The sequence below is a fragment of the Chiloscyllium plagiosum genome, unplaced genomic scaffold (genome assembly GCF_037043375.1).
Source record: "Chiloscyllium plagiosum isolate Xiang-an unplaced genomic scaffold, Cpla_swu_hap1 HiC_scaffold_45, whole genome shotgun sequence".
In the NCBI taxonomy this organism is placed as follows: domain Eukaryota; kingdom Metazoa; phylum Chordata; class Chondrichthyes; order Orectolobiformes; family Hemiscylliidae; genus Chiloscyllium; species Chiloscyllium plagiosum.
In genome coordinates, this window is record NW_028270183.1 from 26,786,513 (window position 1) to 26,803,459 (window position 16,947).

At 47.7% G+C, this 16,947-nt stretch overlaps 1 protein-coding gene across 2 annotated transcripts in view; it reads right to left on the reverse strand.

Annotated features, from left to right (window-relative positions):
• The window catches only part of LOC148136422 (zinc finger protein Gfi-1b-like), a 92,649-nt gene that overhangs the window by 20,854 nt on the left and 54,848 nt on the right, over positions 1–16,947 (reverse strand). For both annotated transcript variants that reach the window (XM_087983504.1, XM_087983503.1), the window contains exon 4: positions 2,656–2,900. In XM_087983504.1, the coding sequence (XP_087839630.1) occupies positions 2,656–2,900 (245 nt within the window). The remainder of the gene's footprint in view (positions 1–2,655; positions 2,901–16,947) is intronic.

The window sequence follows — 16,947 nt, forward strand, 5'->3', positions numbered from 1 at the left end:
AATTGAGCAATAATTACGGCTGGCTTGAATATGCATGCTGATTGGGTTAATCAGATTGGAAAGGGAGCCTTTGGCAATAAATTCATTGTGTGTATTCGGGATAGTCTCCCTATATCATGAGGCCATTCAGGGAGAAGGCTATCCTGGACCGGTGATGAGACAGGTCAAATAAATAACCTTTGATTCAGAAATCCCCAGGAAATAGTGATCATAAAATGGGAGAATTTAATATTCAGTTTGAGAGGGAGCAAGTTAGGTCCGAAATAACTGTGTCTAACTGAGTATAGGAGTTGGGATGTCATGCTGAGACCATCCAGGATGTTGATGAGGCCGTGTTTGGAGTCCTGTGCCCAGTCCTGGTAATCCTGCTATCGGAAGGATGTCATTAGGATGGGGAGGGTGCCGACACAAATGACCAGGATGTTGCTGGGAAAGGGGGGTTTGAATTATAAGGGGGTGCTTGATTAGGAACGGACAATTCTTCTGTGCAGCTCAGGGGGTTGAAGGGGGAGAGCTGGAAATGTGTTGCTGGAACAGCGCAGCAGGTCAGGCAGCATCCAGGGAACAGGAGAATCGACGTTTCGGGCATAAGCCCTTCTTCAAGAAACTGTGACAGTGTGTGTGTCTGGGTGTTTGACTGTCACTGTGTGTGTGACTGTGACAGTGTGTGTGTCTGGGTGTGTGACTCTGCCAGTGTGGGTGTCTCGGTGTGACTGTGACAGTGTGTGTGTCTGGGTGTGTGACTCTGCCAGTGTGGGTGTCTCGGTGTGACTGTGACAGTGTGTGTGTCTGGGTGTGACTGTGACAGTGTGTGTGTCTGGGTGTTTGACGGTCACTTTGTGTTTGACTGTGTCTGGGTGCGTGACTGTGACAATGTGTGTGCCTGGGTGTGTGACTGTGACAGTGTGTGTGTCTGTGCGTGACTGTGACTCTGTGCGTGACTGTGACAGTGTGTGTGTCTGGGTGTTTGACTGTCACTCTGTGTGTGATTGTGACAGTGTGTGTTTCTGGATGTGACTGTGACTCTGTGTGTGACTGTGACAGTGTGTGTGTCTGTGCGTGACTGTGACTCTGTGCGTGACTGTGACAGTGTGTGTGTCTGGGTGTTTGACTGTCACTCTGTGTGTGATTGTGACAGTGTGTGTTTCTGGATGTGACTGTGACTCTGTGTGTGACTGTGACTCTGTGTGTGTCAGTGTGTGACTGTGACTGTGTGCGAGACTGTGACAGTGTGTGTGACTGTGACGGTGTGTGTGTCTGTGTGTGGCTGTGACTCTGTGTGTGACTGTGACAGTGTGTGCGACTGTGACAGTGTGTGTGTGTCTGTGTGTGACTGTGACAGTGTGTGACTCTGTGTGTGACTGTGACTCTGTGTGTGACCGTGACTGTGTCTGGGTGTGACCGTGACTCTGTGTGTGACAGTAACAGTGTGTGTGTCTGGGTGTGACTGTGACTCTGTGTGTGACTGTGACAGTGTGTGTGTATGGGTGTGACTGTGACTCTGTGCGTGACTGTGACAGTGTGTGTGTCTGGGTGCGTGACTGTGACAGTGTGTGCTTGTGACTGTGACAGTGTCTGTGTCTGTGTGTGACTGTGTCAGTGTGTGTGTCTGTGTGTGACTGTGACAGTGTGTGTGCCTGGGTGTGACTATGACAGTGTGTGTGTGACTGTGATAGTGTGTGTGTCTGTGTGTGACTGTGACAGTGTGTGTGTGACTGTGACAGTGTGTGTGTGTGTGTGTGACTGTGTCAGTGTGTATGTCTGTGTGTGACTGTGACTCTGTGTGTGACTGTGACAATGTGTGTGTCTGTGTGTGACTGTGACAGTGTGTGTGTGACTGTGACAGTGTGTGTGTGTGTGACTGTGACTGTGTGTGTGTGTGTGTGTGTGACTGTGTCAGTGTGTATGTCTGGGTGTGACTGTGACTCTGTGTGTGACTGTGACTCTGTGTGACTGTGACAGTGTGTGTGTGTGACTGTGACAGGGTGTGTGTGTGTGACTGTGACTCTGTGTGACTGTGACAGTGTGTGTGTGTGTGTGACTGTGTCAGTGTGTATGTCTGTGTATGACTGTGACTCTGTGTGTGACTGTGACTCTGTGTGACTGTGACAGTGTGTGTGTCTGTGTGTGACTGTGACAGCGTGTGTGTGTGACTGTGACAGTGTCTGTGTCTGTGTGTGACTGTGTCAGTGTGTGTGCCTGGGTGTGACTGTGACAGTGTGTGTGTGACTGTGACAGTGTGTGTGTCTGTGTGTGACTGTGACAGTGTGTGTGTGTGTGTGACTGTGTCAGTGTGTATGTCTGAGTGTGACTGTGACTCTGTGTGTGACTGTGACTCTGTGTGTGACTGTGACAGTGTGTGTGTCTGTGTGTGACTGTGACAGTGTGTGTGTGACTGTGTCAGTGTGTATGTCTGAGTGTGACTGTGACTCTGTGTGTGACTGACTCTGTGTGTGACTGTGACAGTGTGTGTGTGACTGTGACAGTGTGTGTGTGTGACTGTGTTAGTGTGTATGTCTGGGTGTGACTGTGACTCTGTGTGTGACTGTGACTCTGTGTGTGACTGTGACAGTGTGTGTGTCTGTGTGTGACTGTGACAGTGTGTGTGTCTGTGTGTGACTGTGACAGTGTATGCGTCTGACTGTGATTCCTTACCTTGTCACATTTGTTGCAGCTGTAGGGAGTTAGGTGCGTGCTCCTCTGTGTGTAGCCGACAGTACTGGTATCTTTCATGTTTCGTGCCGTGTTCTGACTCTGAAGTGTGCTCCTGGGGTCTAACATCGGTGACAGATAATCCTCCACCAGATGTTTCAGTCCAACTGTCGAGTAAGGACTCCAGGAGTAGGGTTGGAATTGTAATCCGAGACTGCGAGGTGACTCCGAAGAGAGAAGCAAGTCATCTGAAATCAAAACATACAACCATATATCCAAATGTACAGCTAACTTGACCTCACAATTCCTTACTCATGCAGAATCTTCCTCCGACACACATGGATCCAATGTTTTATTGAGGGGCGGATGGTGGTCTGCTGTTGATGATCTCAGGCTCGTGATCATGGGATCCCAATCCCACCCCAATGAAGATGATGAAATGTGATTTCAGTTAAAAAAAAGGGTAAGTCTGCAATGGATGGCTCACCATGGGTAACGATGCCATCATTGTTATAAAAACATTCTGGTTCATTAATGTCTCTCAGGAAAGGAAATCTGCCATGTTCACCAGGTCTGGCCTACATGTGGAATTCTTGTCGCTTTGACAGTACAGACTCGATGGGCCAATGGGCCTCTTTTGTCCTGCTGTCACTCCAGCCTGACACCAATGAGATTGACTCTGATCTGCCCCAGGGATACGCGATAAATCTAGCCCAGCCAGTGACCACCACATTCTGCCTCCTTGTCACCAGGCAGCAGTAACGGGGATTTACTCGGGGAGGGGGGTGGAGGGGTGGTCACTGTACTCTCCTGACGCTGCTCACAGAATTACCACAGCGCAGGAGGATATTCGGCCCATTGTGCTCGCTCATCTCTGTCCATTGACAATCATTACCCAGCGCCATATTGCGAAGGCCAGTGGCATGCTGGGAAGGTTAGGAATCCTCCGAACATAAACAAAGGGACACGAAGACATTACCACAAAGAGCGACGGGAAATTACGAACAAAAACTGGCACAAAATATCAAAGAGGATGGGAAAAGCTTCTGTCGATATATCAAAGGGAATCGAGTCACTCAGGTAAATGTTGGTCCCTTGGAAGATGAAACCTGGAAAGTTAATAATGGGGAACACTGAGATACTCAAATCCGCCTCAGTTTTCACAGTGGGGGATAACAGTCCCATTCCTATTACAACGGGAAAGTCGGAGGCAGTAGACAAGGTCAAACTTGGGACAATCAATATCGAGAGGGAAAAGCTACCCATAGATTCCCTACAGTGTGGAAACAGGCCCTTCGGCCCAACCAGTCCACACTGACCCTCCAAAGAGTAACCCACCCAAACCCATTCCCCTACCCTGTTACCCTACTTTTACCCCTAGCCTGCACATCCCTGGGTAATTTAGCACGGCCAATCCACCCTAACCTGTACATCTTTGGACTGTGGGAGGAAACTGGAGCACCTGGAGGTAAACCCACGCAGACACGGGGAGAATGTGCAAACTCCACACAGACAGTCGCCCGAGGCCGGAATCGAACCCGGACCCTGGTGCTGTGAGGCAGCAGTGCTAACCACTATTAGGGTTGAGGACAGATAAGTCTCCCGGGCCTGATGACCTCCATCCCAGGGTATTAAAGGAAGCGGTGACAGAGATAGTGAATCCATGGGTTACAATATTCCAAAATTCCCTGGACACGGGAAGAGTTCCAATGCATTGGAAAAATGCTCACGTAACACCCTTATGCAAAAAGCGAGGGAGGTGAAATGTGGGAAATTACAGAGCAGTTGGCTCACCATCTGTTACTGGGAAGGTGTTCAAATCAATTACCAAGGAAGCAATATCAGGATATTGGGAAAATCAAAACGCTATCCATCAGAGGCAGGACGGTTTACAAAGGGTACATCGTGTTTGACTAATATGCTAAAGTTCTCGAAGATGTAACAAGCAAAGTGAACAGTGGAGATCCTGTTGATGTAATGTATCAGGACTTCAGGAAGGAGTTTGATAAGGTGCTGCACAAAGGGTTAATTCCCTGGTTGGATCATGTAAGATGAAGTGTAATTTATTAGCGAGGATAGATGGCTGGCTGATGGACACTGGACAGAGTCAGGAGAGATGTTTATTTTCTGGTTGGCAGGATGTAACTAGTAGGGTACCACAGTGTTGGGTCCTTGGAGCCCAGTTATTTACAATCAACGTTAACGGCTTGGATACAGGGATAGAACGCTCGATCGCCAGATTTGCGGATGACACAAAAATAGGCAGGACGGTAAATTGCAAGGAGGAAATGGGTAAAGGTAGGTTAGGAGAGTGGGCCAAAATGTGGCAGATGGAGTTTAGCGTGTGAGGTCATGCATTTGGCTCAAAGCAATGGGAAGGTGACCTCAGTGGGGAGAGACTTTGGGGTGGTCTGGTGCAGAGGGATCGAGGTGTACTCCTTCATCAGTCACTGAAAACTGGTGAGCAGGTACAGCAAGTCATAGGGAAACCAAATGGATCGTTAAGCTTTTATAGCCAAAGGAACAGAAGATAAAGGTGAGGACATATTGGTGCAACTGTAGCAGGTATCGGTGAGCCCACACCTGGAGCATGCTGCACAGTTGTGCCTCCCTTGTTTGAGGAGGGCTGTAGGGGGCATTGGAGACAATTCCAAGGAGGGCTCACTCGATTGATCCCAGAGGTGAGGGGTTTGTTGTGTGAAGGGAGATTGAACAGTCTAGGCCCCGATACTCTCTGGAAAAGAGAAGAACGAAGGAAGATCAAAGTGAGGGATTCAAGATGGGAAATGGTGTGGATAAAATAGCAGATGCTTCCTCTTGTAGGTCATCCTAGGGTGAGAGGTCATAGTCTTACCAGAATGGCTGAAGAGAAACTTTTTCTCCCAAGCGGGGTGTGGAATCTGTGGAATTGGCTACCCCAAGGGGGGGTGGATGCTGGGGCATAGAGTACGTTTAAGGCGGAGTTAGATATTTAATTGGTAATGGGTTGGAGGGATATAGGAAGAAGGGGAGAAATGGGGGGGCCATAATTGAATGGTGGAGCAGACTCAATGGGCAGAATGGCCCAACGCAGCTCCGATAGCTTATAAACTAATGCCAGTGTCCTGGGTTTCCCCATACCTTTGTAGATTATTTCTATTCAATGATCACCCAATTCTTTCTTGAATGACTCAGTTGAACCTGTCCCAACCAGATTTCTCTAACAGCCTAACTACGCACTGGGTGGGAAGGGTTCTCCGGACTTTACACTTCCTTCGGTTGCACATCATTTTCACTGTTTCCCCTTTTTTTACCTTTTACGAGCAGGAACAGCTTATCCCTTACACTCTATTCAACCCGCACTTGATCTTGAAAAACATCAAATCTTCACTCAGTTGCCTTCTCTCAGGGAGAACAATCCCAATTAGAACACAGAGTCTAGAACACAGAGTCTAGAACATACAGCACAGAACACAGAGTCTAGAACACAGTCTAGAACACAGAGCACAAAACACACAGCACAGAACACACAGCACAGAACACAGAACACAGAGTCTAGAACACACAGCACAGAACACAGCATCTAGAACATAGAGTCGAGAACACAAAGTCAAGAACACAGAGCACAGAGACTAGAACACATAGCATAGAACACAGAGTCTAGAACACAGAGCACAGAGTCTAGAACACAGAGCATAGAACATAGAGCACAGAACACAGAGCATAGAACACAGCGTCTAGAACATAGATTCGAGAACACAAAGTCAAGAACACAGAGCACAGAGACTAGAACACATAGCATAGAACACAGAGTCTAGAACACAGAGCACAGAGTCTAGAACACAGAACATAGAGCACAGAACACAGAGTCTAGAACACACAGCACAGAACACAGCATCTAGAACAGAGTCGAGAATACAAAGTCGAGAACACAGAGCACAGAGTCTAGAACACAGAGCACAGAACACAAAGCATAGAACACTGAGCATAGCACACAGAACACAGAGCATAGAACACAGAGCATAGAAAACAGAACACAGAGTACAGAACACAGAACATAGAACACAGAGCACAGAACACAGAGTCTAGAACACACAGCACAGAACACAAAGTCAAGAACACAGAGCATAGAACACTGAGTCTAGAACACAAAGCACAGAACACAGAGCATAGAACACACAATCTAGAACACAGAGCATAGAACACAGAGCACAGAGTCTAGAACACAGAGCATAGAACACAGAACACAGAGTCTAGAACACAGAGCATAGAATACAGAGTCTAGAACACAGAGCACAGAGTCTAGAACACACAGCACAGAACACAGAGCATAGAACACAGAATATAGAACACAGAGTCTAGAACACAGAGCACAGAACACAGAGCATAGAACACAGAGCATAGAACACAGAGCATAGCACACAGAACACAGAGCACAGAACACAGAGCACAGAACATAGAACACAGAGCACAAGACACAGAGTCTAGAACACACAGCACAGAACACAGCGTCTAGAACACAGAGCACAGAACACAAAGTCAAGAACACAGAGCATAGAACACAGAGTCAAAAATACAGAACACAGAACACAGCATCTAGAACACAGAGCATAGAACACAAAGTCGAGAACACAGAGCACAGAACATACAGCACAGAGCACAGAGCCTAGAACACAGAACACAGAACAGAGGGCACAGAGTCTAGAACACAGAGCATAGAACACAGAGTCTAGAACACAGAGCACAGATCATACAACACAGAGCACAGAACATAGCATAGAACACAGAGCACAGAACACAGAGTCTAGAACACAGAACACAGAGCATAGACAGAGCATAGAACACAGAGCACGGAACACAGAACACAGAGCATAGAACACAGAACACAGAGCATAGAGCATAGAGCATAGAACACAGAACACAGAACACAGAGCATAGAACACAGAGTCTAGAACATAGAGCACAGAACACAGAGCACAGAACATAGCATAGAACACAGAGCACAGAACACAGAGTCTAGAGCACAGAGCATAGAACACAGAGCATAGAGCATAGACAGAGCATAGAACACAGAACACAGAGCATAGAGCACAGAGCACAGAGCACAGAACACAGAACACAGAGCATAGACAGAGCATAGAACACAGAGCACGGAACACAGAACACAGAGCATAGAACACAGAACACAGAACACAGAGCATAGAGCATAGAACACAGAACACAGAACACAGAGCACAGAGCACAGAACACAGAGCATAGAACACAGACCACAGAGCACAGAACACAGAGCACAGAACACAGAGCATTGAGCACAGAGCACAGAACACATAGCATAGAACACAGAGCACAGAGCACAGAACACAGAACACAGAGCACAGAACACAGAGCAGAGAGCACAGAACACAGAGCACAGAGCACAGAACACAGAGCATAGAACACAGAGCACAGAATACAGAACACAGAACACAGAGCACAGAGCATAGAGCACAGAGCACAGAACACAGAACACAGAGCATAGAACACAGAACACAGAGCACAGAGCACAGAACACAGAACACAGAGCATTGAGCACAGAGCACAGAACACAGAGCACAGAGCACAGAGCACAGAACACAGAACACAGAGCATTGAGCACAGAGCACAGAGCATAGAACACAGAACACAGAGCACAGAGCACAGAGCACAGAACACAGAGCATAGAACACAGAACACAGAGCACAGAGCACAGAGCACAGAACACAGAACACAGAGCATAGAGCACAGAGCACAGAGCATAGAACACAGAACACAGAGCATTGAGCACAGAACACAGAACACAGAGCATTGAGCACAGAGCATAGAACACAGAACACAGAGCACAGAACACAGAGCATAGAACACAGAGCACAGAACACAGAGCATTGAGCACAGAGCACAGAGCATAGAACACAGAACACAGAGCATTGAGCACAGAGCACAGAGCATAGAACACAGAACACAGAGCACAGAGCACAGAACACAGAGCACAGAGCACAGAACACAGAACACAGAGCATTGAGCACAGAGCACAGAGCATAGAACACAGAACACAGAGCACAGAACACAGAGCATAGAACACAGAGCATAGAACACAGAGCACAGAACACAGAGCATAGAGCACAGAGCACAGAGCATAGAACACAGAACACAGAGCACAGAACACAGAGCATAGAACACAGAGCACAGAACATAGAGCACAGAGCACAGAGCATAGAACACAGAACACAGAGCACAGAACACAGAGCATAGAACACAGAGCATAGAACACAGAACACAGAGCACAGAACACAGAGCATAGAACACAGAGCATAGAACACAGAGCACAGAACACAGAGCATAGAGCACAGAGCACAGAGCATAGAACACAGAACACAGAGCACAGAACACAGAACACAGAGCATAGAACACAGAACACAGAGCACAGAGCACAGAACACAGAGCACAGAGCACAGAACACAGAACACAGAGCATTGAGCACAGAGCACAGAGCATAGAACACAGAACACAGAGCACAGAACACAGAGCATAGAACACAGAGCACAGAACACAGAGCATAGAGCATAGAGCACAGAGCACAGAACACAGAACACAGAGCATAGAGCACAGAACACAGAGCATAGAGCACAGAGCACAGAGCACAGAACACAGATCACAGAACACAGAGCATTGAGCACAGAGCACAGAGCATAGAACACAGAGCACAGAGCACAGAACACAGAGCACAGAACACAGAACACAGAACACAGAGCACAGAGCACAGAACACAGAACACAGAGCATGGAGCACAGAGCATAGAACACAGAGCACAGAGCACAGAACACAGAACACAGAACACAGAGCATAGAGCACAGAGCACAGAACACAGAACACAGAGCATAGAACACAGAACACAGAGCACAGAACACAGAGCATAGAGCACAGAACACAGAACACAGAGCATAGAGCACAGTGCACAGAGCACAGAACACAGAACATAGAGCACAGAGCACGGAGCACAGAGCACAGAACACAGAGCATAGAGCACAGTGCACAGAGCATAGAACACAGAACACAGAGCACAGAGCACAGAGCACAGAGCACAGAACACAGAACATAGAGCACAGAGCACGGAGCACAGAACACAGAACACAGAGCACAGAGCACAGAGCACAGAACACAGAGCACAGAACACAGAACACAGAGCATAGAACACAGAGCATAGAACACAGAGCATAGAACACAGAGCATAGAACACAGAACACAGAGCATAGAGCACAGAACACAGAGCACAGAGCACAGAACACAGAGCACAGAGCATAGATCACAGAGCATAGAGCACAGAGCACAGAGCATAGAACACAGAGCATAGAGCACAGAACACAGAGCACAGAACACAGAGCACAGAGCACAGAGCACAGAACACGGAACACGGAACACGGAACACAGAGCACAGAGCACAGAACACAGAGCACAGAACACAGAGCATAGAGCACAGAGCACAGAGCATAGAACACAGAGCACAGAACACAGAACACAGAGCACAGTGCACAGAGCACAGAACACAGAGCACAGAGCACAGAACACAGAGCACAGAGCACAGAGCACAGAACACAGAGCACAGAACACAGAGCATAGAGCACAGAACACAGAACACAGAGCACAGAGCACAGAACACAGAACACAGAACACAGAACACAGAGCACAGAGCACAGAACACAGAGCACAGAACACAGAGCACAGAGCACAGAGCATAGAACACAGAGCACAGAACACAGAGCACAGTGCACAGAGCACAGAACACAGAGCACAGAGCAAAGAGCACAGAACACAGAGCACAGAGCACAGAGCATAGAACACAGAGCACAGAGCATAGTGCACAGAGCACAGAACACAGAACACAGAGCACAGAACACAGAGCACAGAACACAGAACACAAAGCACAGAACACAGAACACAGAGCATAGAGCACAGAGCACAGAACACAGAACACAGAGCATAGAGCACAGAACACAGAGCATAGAGCACAGAGCACAGAGCATAGAACACAGAGCACAGAGCACAGAACACAGATCACAGAACACAGAACATTGAACACAGAGCACAGAACACAGAACATAGAGCACAGAACACAGAGCATAGAACACAGAACACAGAGCACAGAACACAGAGCACAGAGCACAGAACACAGAGCACAGAACACAGAGCACAGAGCATAGAACACAGAGCACAGAGCACAGAACACAGAGCACAGAACACAGAGCACAGAGCACAGAACACAGAACACAGAACACAGAGCATGGAGCACAGAGCATAGAACACAGAACACAGAGCATAGAACACAGAACACAGAGCACAGAACACAGAGCATAGAACACAGAACACAGAGCATAGAGCACAGAACACAGAACACAGAGCATAGAGCACAGAGCACAAGAGCACAGAGCATAGAACACAGAACACAGAGCATAGAACACAGAGCATAGAACACAGAACACAGAGCATAGAGCACAGAACACAGAGCACAGAGCACAGAACACAGAGCACAGAGCATAGAACACAGAGCATAGAGCACAGAGCACAGAGCATAGAACACAGAGCATAGAGCACAGAACACAGAACACAGAACACAGAGCACAGAGCACAGAACACAGAACACGGAACACGGAACACGGAACACAGAGCACAGAGCACAGAACACAGAGCACAGAGCACAGAGCATAGAGCACAGAACACAGAGCACAGAACACAGAACACAGAACACAGAGCACAGAGCACAGAACACAGAGCACAGAGCACAGAGCACAGAACACAGAGCACAGAACACAGAGCACAGAACACAGAGCACAGAACACAGAGCATAGAGCACAGAACACAGAACACAGAGCACAGAGCATAGAGCACAGAGCACAGAACACAGAGCACAGAGCACAGAGCACAGAACACAGAACACAGAGCATAGAGCACAGAACACAGAACACAGAGCAGAGAGCACAGAGCACAGAGCATAGAACACAGAACACAGAGCATAGAGCACAGAACACAGAGCACAGAGCACAGAGCATAGAACACAGAATATAGAACACAGAGTCTAGAACACAGAGCACAGAACACAGAGCATAGAACACAGAGCATAGAACACAGAGCATAGCACACAGAACACAGAGCACAGAACACAGAGCACAGAACATAGAACACAGAGCACAGGACACAGAGCACAAGACACAGAGTCTAGAACACACAGCACAGAACACAGAGCATAGAACACAGAATATAGAACACAGAGTCTAGAACACAGAGCACAGAACACAGAGCATAGAACACAGAGCATAGAACACAGAGCATAGCACACAGAACACCGAGCACAGAACACAGAGCACAGAACATAGAACACAGAGCACAGGACACAGAGCACAAGACACAGAGTCTAGAACACACAGCACAGAACACAGCGTCTAGAACACAGAGCACAGAACACAAAGTCGAGAACACAGAGCATAGAACACAGAGTCAAAAACACAGAACACAGAACACAGCGTCTAGAACACAGAGCATAGAACACAAAGTCGAGAACACAGAGCACAGAACATACAGCACAGAGCACAGAGCCTAGAACACAGAACACAGAACAGAGGGCACAGAGTCTAGAACACAGAGCATAGAACACAGAGTCTAGAACACAGAGCACAGATCATACAACACAGAGCACAGAACATAGCATAGAACACAGAGCACAGAACACAGAGTCTAGAACACAGAACACAGAGCATAGACAGAGCATAGAACACAGAGCACGGAACACAGAACACAGAGCATAGAACACAGAACACAGAGCATAGAGCATAGAGCATAGAACACATAACACAGAACACAGAGCATAGAACACAGAGTCTAGAACATAGAGCACAGAACACAGAGCACAGAACATAGCATAGAACACAGAGCACAGAACACAGAGTCTAGAGCACAGAGCACAGAGCATAGAACACAGAGCATAGAGCATAGACAGAGCATAGAACACAGAACACAGAGCACAGAGCACAGAGCACAGAACACAGAACACAGAGCATAGACAGAGCATAGAACACAGAGCACGGAACACAGAGCATAGAACACAGAACACAGGACACAGAGCATAGAGCATAGAACACAGAACACAGAACACAGAGCACAGAACACAGAGCATAGAACACAGACCACAGAGCACAGAACACAGAGCATTGAGCACAGAGCACAGAGCATAGAACACAGAACACAGAGCACAGAGCACAGAACACAGAGCACAGAGCACAGAACACAGAACACAGAGCATTGAGCACAGAGCACAGAGCATAGAACACAGAACACAGAGCACAGAACACAGAGCATAGAACACAGAGCATAGAACACAGAGCACAGAACACAGAGCACAGAACACAGAGCATAGAGCACAGAGCACAGAGCATAGAACACAGAACACAGAGCACAGAACACAGAGCATAGAGCACAGAGCACAGAACACAGAACACAGAGCATAGAGCACAGAACACAGAGCATAGAGCACAGAGCACAGAGCACAGAACACAGATCACAGAACACAGAGCATTGAGCACAGAGCACAGAGCATAGAACACAGAGCACAGAGCACAGAACACAGAGCACAGAACACAGAACACAGAACACAGAGCACAGAGCACAGAACACAGAACACAGAGCATGGAGCACAGAGCATGGAGCACAGAGCATAGAGCACAGAGCACAGAACACAGAACACAGAGCATAGAACACAGAACACAGAGCACAGAACACAGAGCATAGAGCACAGAACACAGAACACAGAGCATAGAACACAGAACACAGAGCACAGAACACAGAGCATAGAGCACAGAACACAGAACACAGAGCATAGAACACAGAACACAGAGCACAGAGCACAGAGCACAGAACACAGAACATAGAGCACAGAGCACGGAGCACAGAACACAGAGCACAGAGCACAGAACACAGAGCACAGAACACAGAACACAGAGCATAGAACACAGAGCATAGAACACAGAGCATAGAACACAGAACACAGAGCATAGAGCACAGAACACAGAGCACAGAACACAGAACACAGAGCACAGAGCACAGAGCATAGAACACAGAGCATAGAGCACAGAGCACAGAGCATAGAACACAGAGCATAGAGCACAGAACACAGAGCACAGAACACAGAACACAGAGCACAGAGCACAGAGCACAGAACACGGAACACGGAACACGGAACACAGAGCACAGAGCACAGAACACAGAGCACAGAACACAGAGCATAGAGCACAGAGCACAGAGCATAGAACACAGAGCACAGAACACAGAGCACAGAGCACAGTGCACAGAGCACAGAACACAGAGCACAGAGCACAGAGCATAGAGCACAGAGCACAGAGCACAGAGCACAGAGCACAGAGCATAGAACACAGAGCACAGAACACAGAACACAGAGCACAGAACACAGAACACAGAGCACAGAGCACAGAACACAGAGCACAGAGCACAGTGCACAGAGCATAGAACACAGAGCACAGAACACAGAGCACAGTGCACAGAACACAGAGCACAGAGCTCAGAGCACAGAACACAGAGCACAGTGCACAGAACACAGAGCACAGAGCACAGAACACAGAGCACAGAGCACAGAGTACAGAGCATAGAACACAGAACACAGAGCACAGAACACAGAACACAGAGCACAGAGCACAGAGCACAGTGCACAGAGCACAGAGCACAGAGCATAGAACACAGAGCACAGAGCACAGAACACAGAACACAGAGCACAGAACACAGAGCACAGAGCACAGAGCACAGAGCATAGAACACAGATCCCAAGATCCTAATCATTAGTCTATCAGAAGAAGTAGAAGTCCCAGTGCCTCGGGAGTTCTGCATCAAACCTTCCACTAGGTCAAACTATATTCATTGGCTATTACTCTGTTTCCTATCACTCAACCCATTTTGTCCAGTTGCTACAGCCCACCTTGTGCCCTAGCCAATAACCTTCCTCACAAGCCTGTTGTGTTGAATGCCTCTTGGAAATCCCCCTCATTAGCAATACCCCCATGGTCCCTTTCTATCAACTTCAAAACGTTTCAGCAAATTGGTTGAATATGTCTCCTCCTTAGAAATCCATTTTCTGGATTCGTGGTGCTGGAAGAGCACAGCAGTTCAGGCAGCATCCGAGGAGCAGGAAAATCGACATTCCGGGCAAAAGCCCTTCATCAGGAATACAGTTGTGGAGCAGGATCATGGGACACCGAATTTAGAGCAAAGGGTCACAGTGTCATACAGTGCCATTCTTTTAGAAGTAACAGTAATCTCGGTTTGTTCAATATATCACACCAGTGTACCACACTATGATGCTGTGTCCCATATTCCTGCTCCATAACCCCCTGATGAAGGGGCAGCGCTCCGAAAGCTAGTGCTTCCAAATAAACCTGTTGGACTATAACCTGGTGGCGTGGGATTTTTAACTTTGTCCAGCCCAGTCCAACACCGGCTCCTCCACATCAATTGAATTAATCAGACAGGATCTCTCTATAACACAGTGCAGCACGGTGGCTCAGTGGTTAGCACTGCTGCCTCACAGTGCGCGGGACCCGGGTTCGATCTCAGCCTCGGGGCGACTGTCTGTGTGGAGTTTGCACATTCTCCCCGTGTCTGTGTGGGTTCCCTCTGGGTGCTCTGGTTCCCTCCCACAGACCAAAGATGTGTAGGTTAGGTGAATTGGCCATGATAATGGCCCACAGTGTTCAGGGATGTGCAGGATAAGTGCATCAGTCAGGGGTAAATGTAGAGTAATAGGGGATGGGATACTCAGTGTGGACTTGTTGGGCTGAAGGGCCTGTTTCCACATTGTAGGCATTCTATGATTCTATGAAATCTGTGCTGGCTATCTTTGATCAATCTCTGCTTTTCCAAGTGTTGAATAGTCCTGTCTCTCAGTATTGTTTCCAATAATTTCCCTCCCACTGCCATCAGACTAACTGCTCTGTAATTACCTGGCCTATCCCTGTTGCCTGACTTGAACAAAGCAACCACATTAGCTACTTCCCTGTCATCTGGTGATCATCTGTGGCCACTCAAGTCTGAAATATCCCTGCCAGGTTCTCAGAAATCTCCTCCAGTACAGCCGGCTATAGAGCTCATCAGGCCCTGGGGATTTATACACCTTTCTGCCTGCTGAACCAGCTAATACCCCCCTTAACACGTTCTTGAACCTCACCTGGAATCCCCGGCTACAGTCTCCTTTTCCTTTGTGAAGACAGATGAGGAGTGTTTGTTTAAGATCTCACCACTGGCCCCACGTACAGGTTACCTCCTCTGGGTCTCTCACAGGTCCCACCCTTGGCCCTGCAAATCCTCTTCCTGTTAATGTACTTATAAAAAGCCTTGGCGTTTTCTTAATACTATATATTTTGAGGTGCTTTTGCCTCCCTAATTTCCTTTCACTGCAAGCCCCTGCACTGTCTATATATTTGAGGGTCCTCCCCTGTTTTTAACGTGCTGTACATGATCTATGTTTCCTTCCTTTTGCTGACTAAGCTCTCGATTACCCTTGACATCCCAGGGTTCCCTGGGCTCACTCTCGCCAAGGGGAACACTCTGGCTCCAAGCTCGCACAGCGCTACTCTGAAAAGGCTTCCAAATTTGCAAGTAGTCTAGGTTTGCCAGATCCTGCCCCTAATGATGTTGAAATCTACATACTGGCACAGAAAACTCAACTCTTAAAAGATTCCCACCCTGATAAGGGTGACCCCAGTCACTGTTAGCAAAGCTGAAATCTTCTCCATCTATAACCCTGTTCTCTCCTTCTATAAATTGCCTACGTATTTGCTCTTTCATCTCCCTCTGACTGTTGGGAGGCCTGAAGAATAATCCCAGCAAGATAATCACCTCCTTTATTATTCTGCTCACATCACAAGTGAAGGAGTTGCCTCTGAAGAATCTTTGCTGCTGCATTCCTCATTGACCATACCCAGATCTTTCTGTCTGACAATGCTTTGAGAGGATTTACCATTCATTGCATAATTTGCACCTGAATTTGATCTTTCATCACCTGGCTTTTGTCCAGATTAAATTCCATTTGCCATTTCTCTGCATAAATCTCCCAACTATTGATGTCCTACTGTATCCTTTGACAATTCTCCTCACCGTCTGGCACTCCAACAATTTTGGTGGAATTGCAAGACAGATAGAGGATTGGCTAACTAATGGGAGACAAAGAGTTGGGGTTAGGGGGCATTTTCAACTTGTACCTAGTGGAGTGCCTCAGGGATCAGGGGCCGGGGCCACAGTTACTTACAA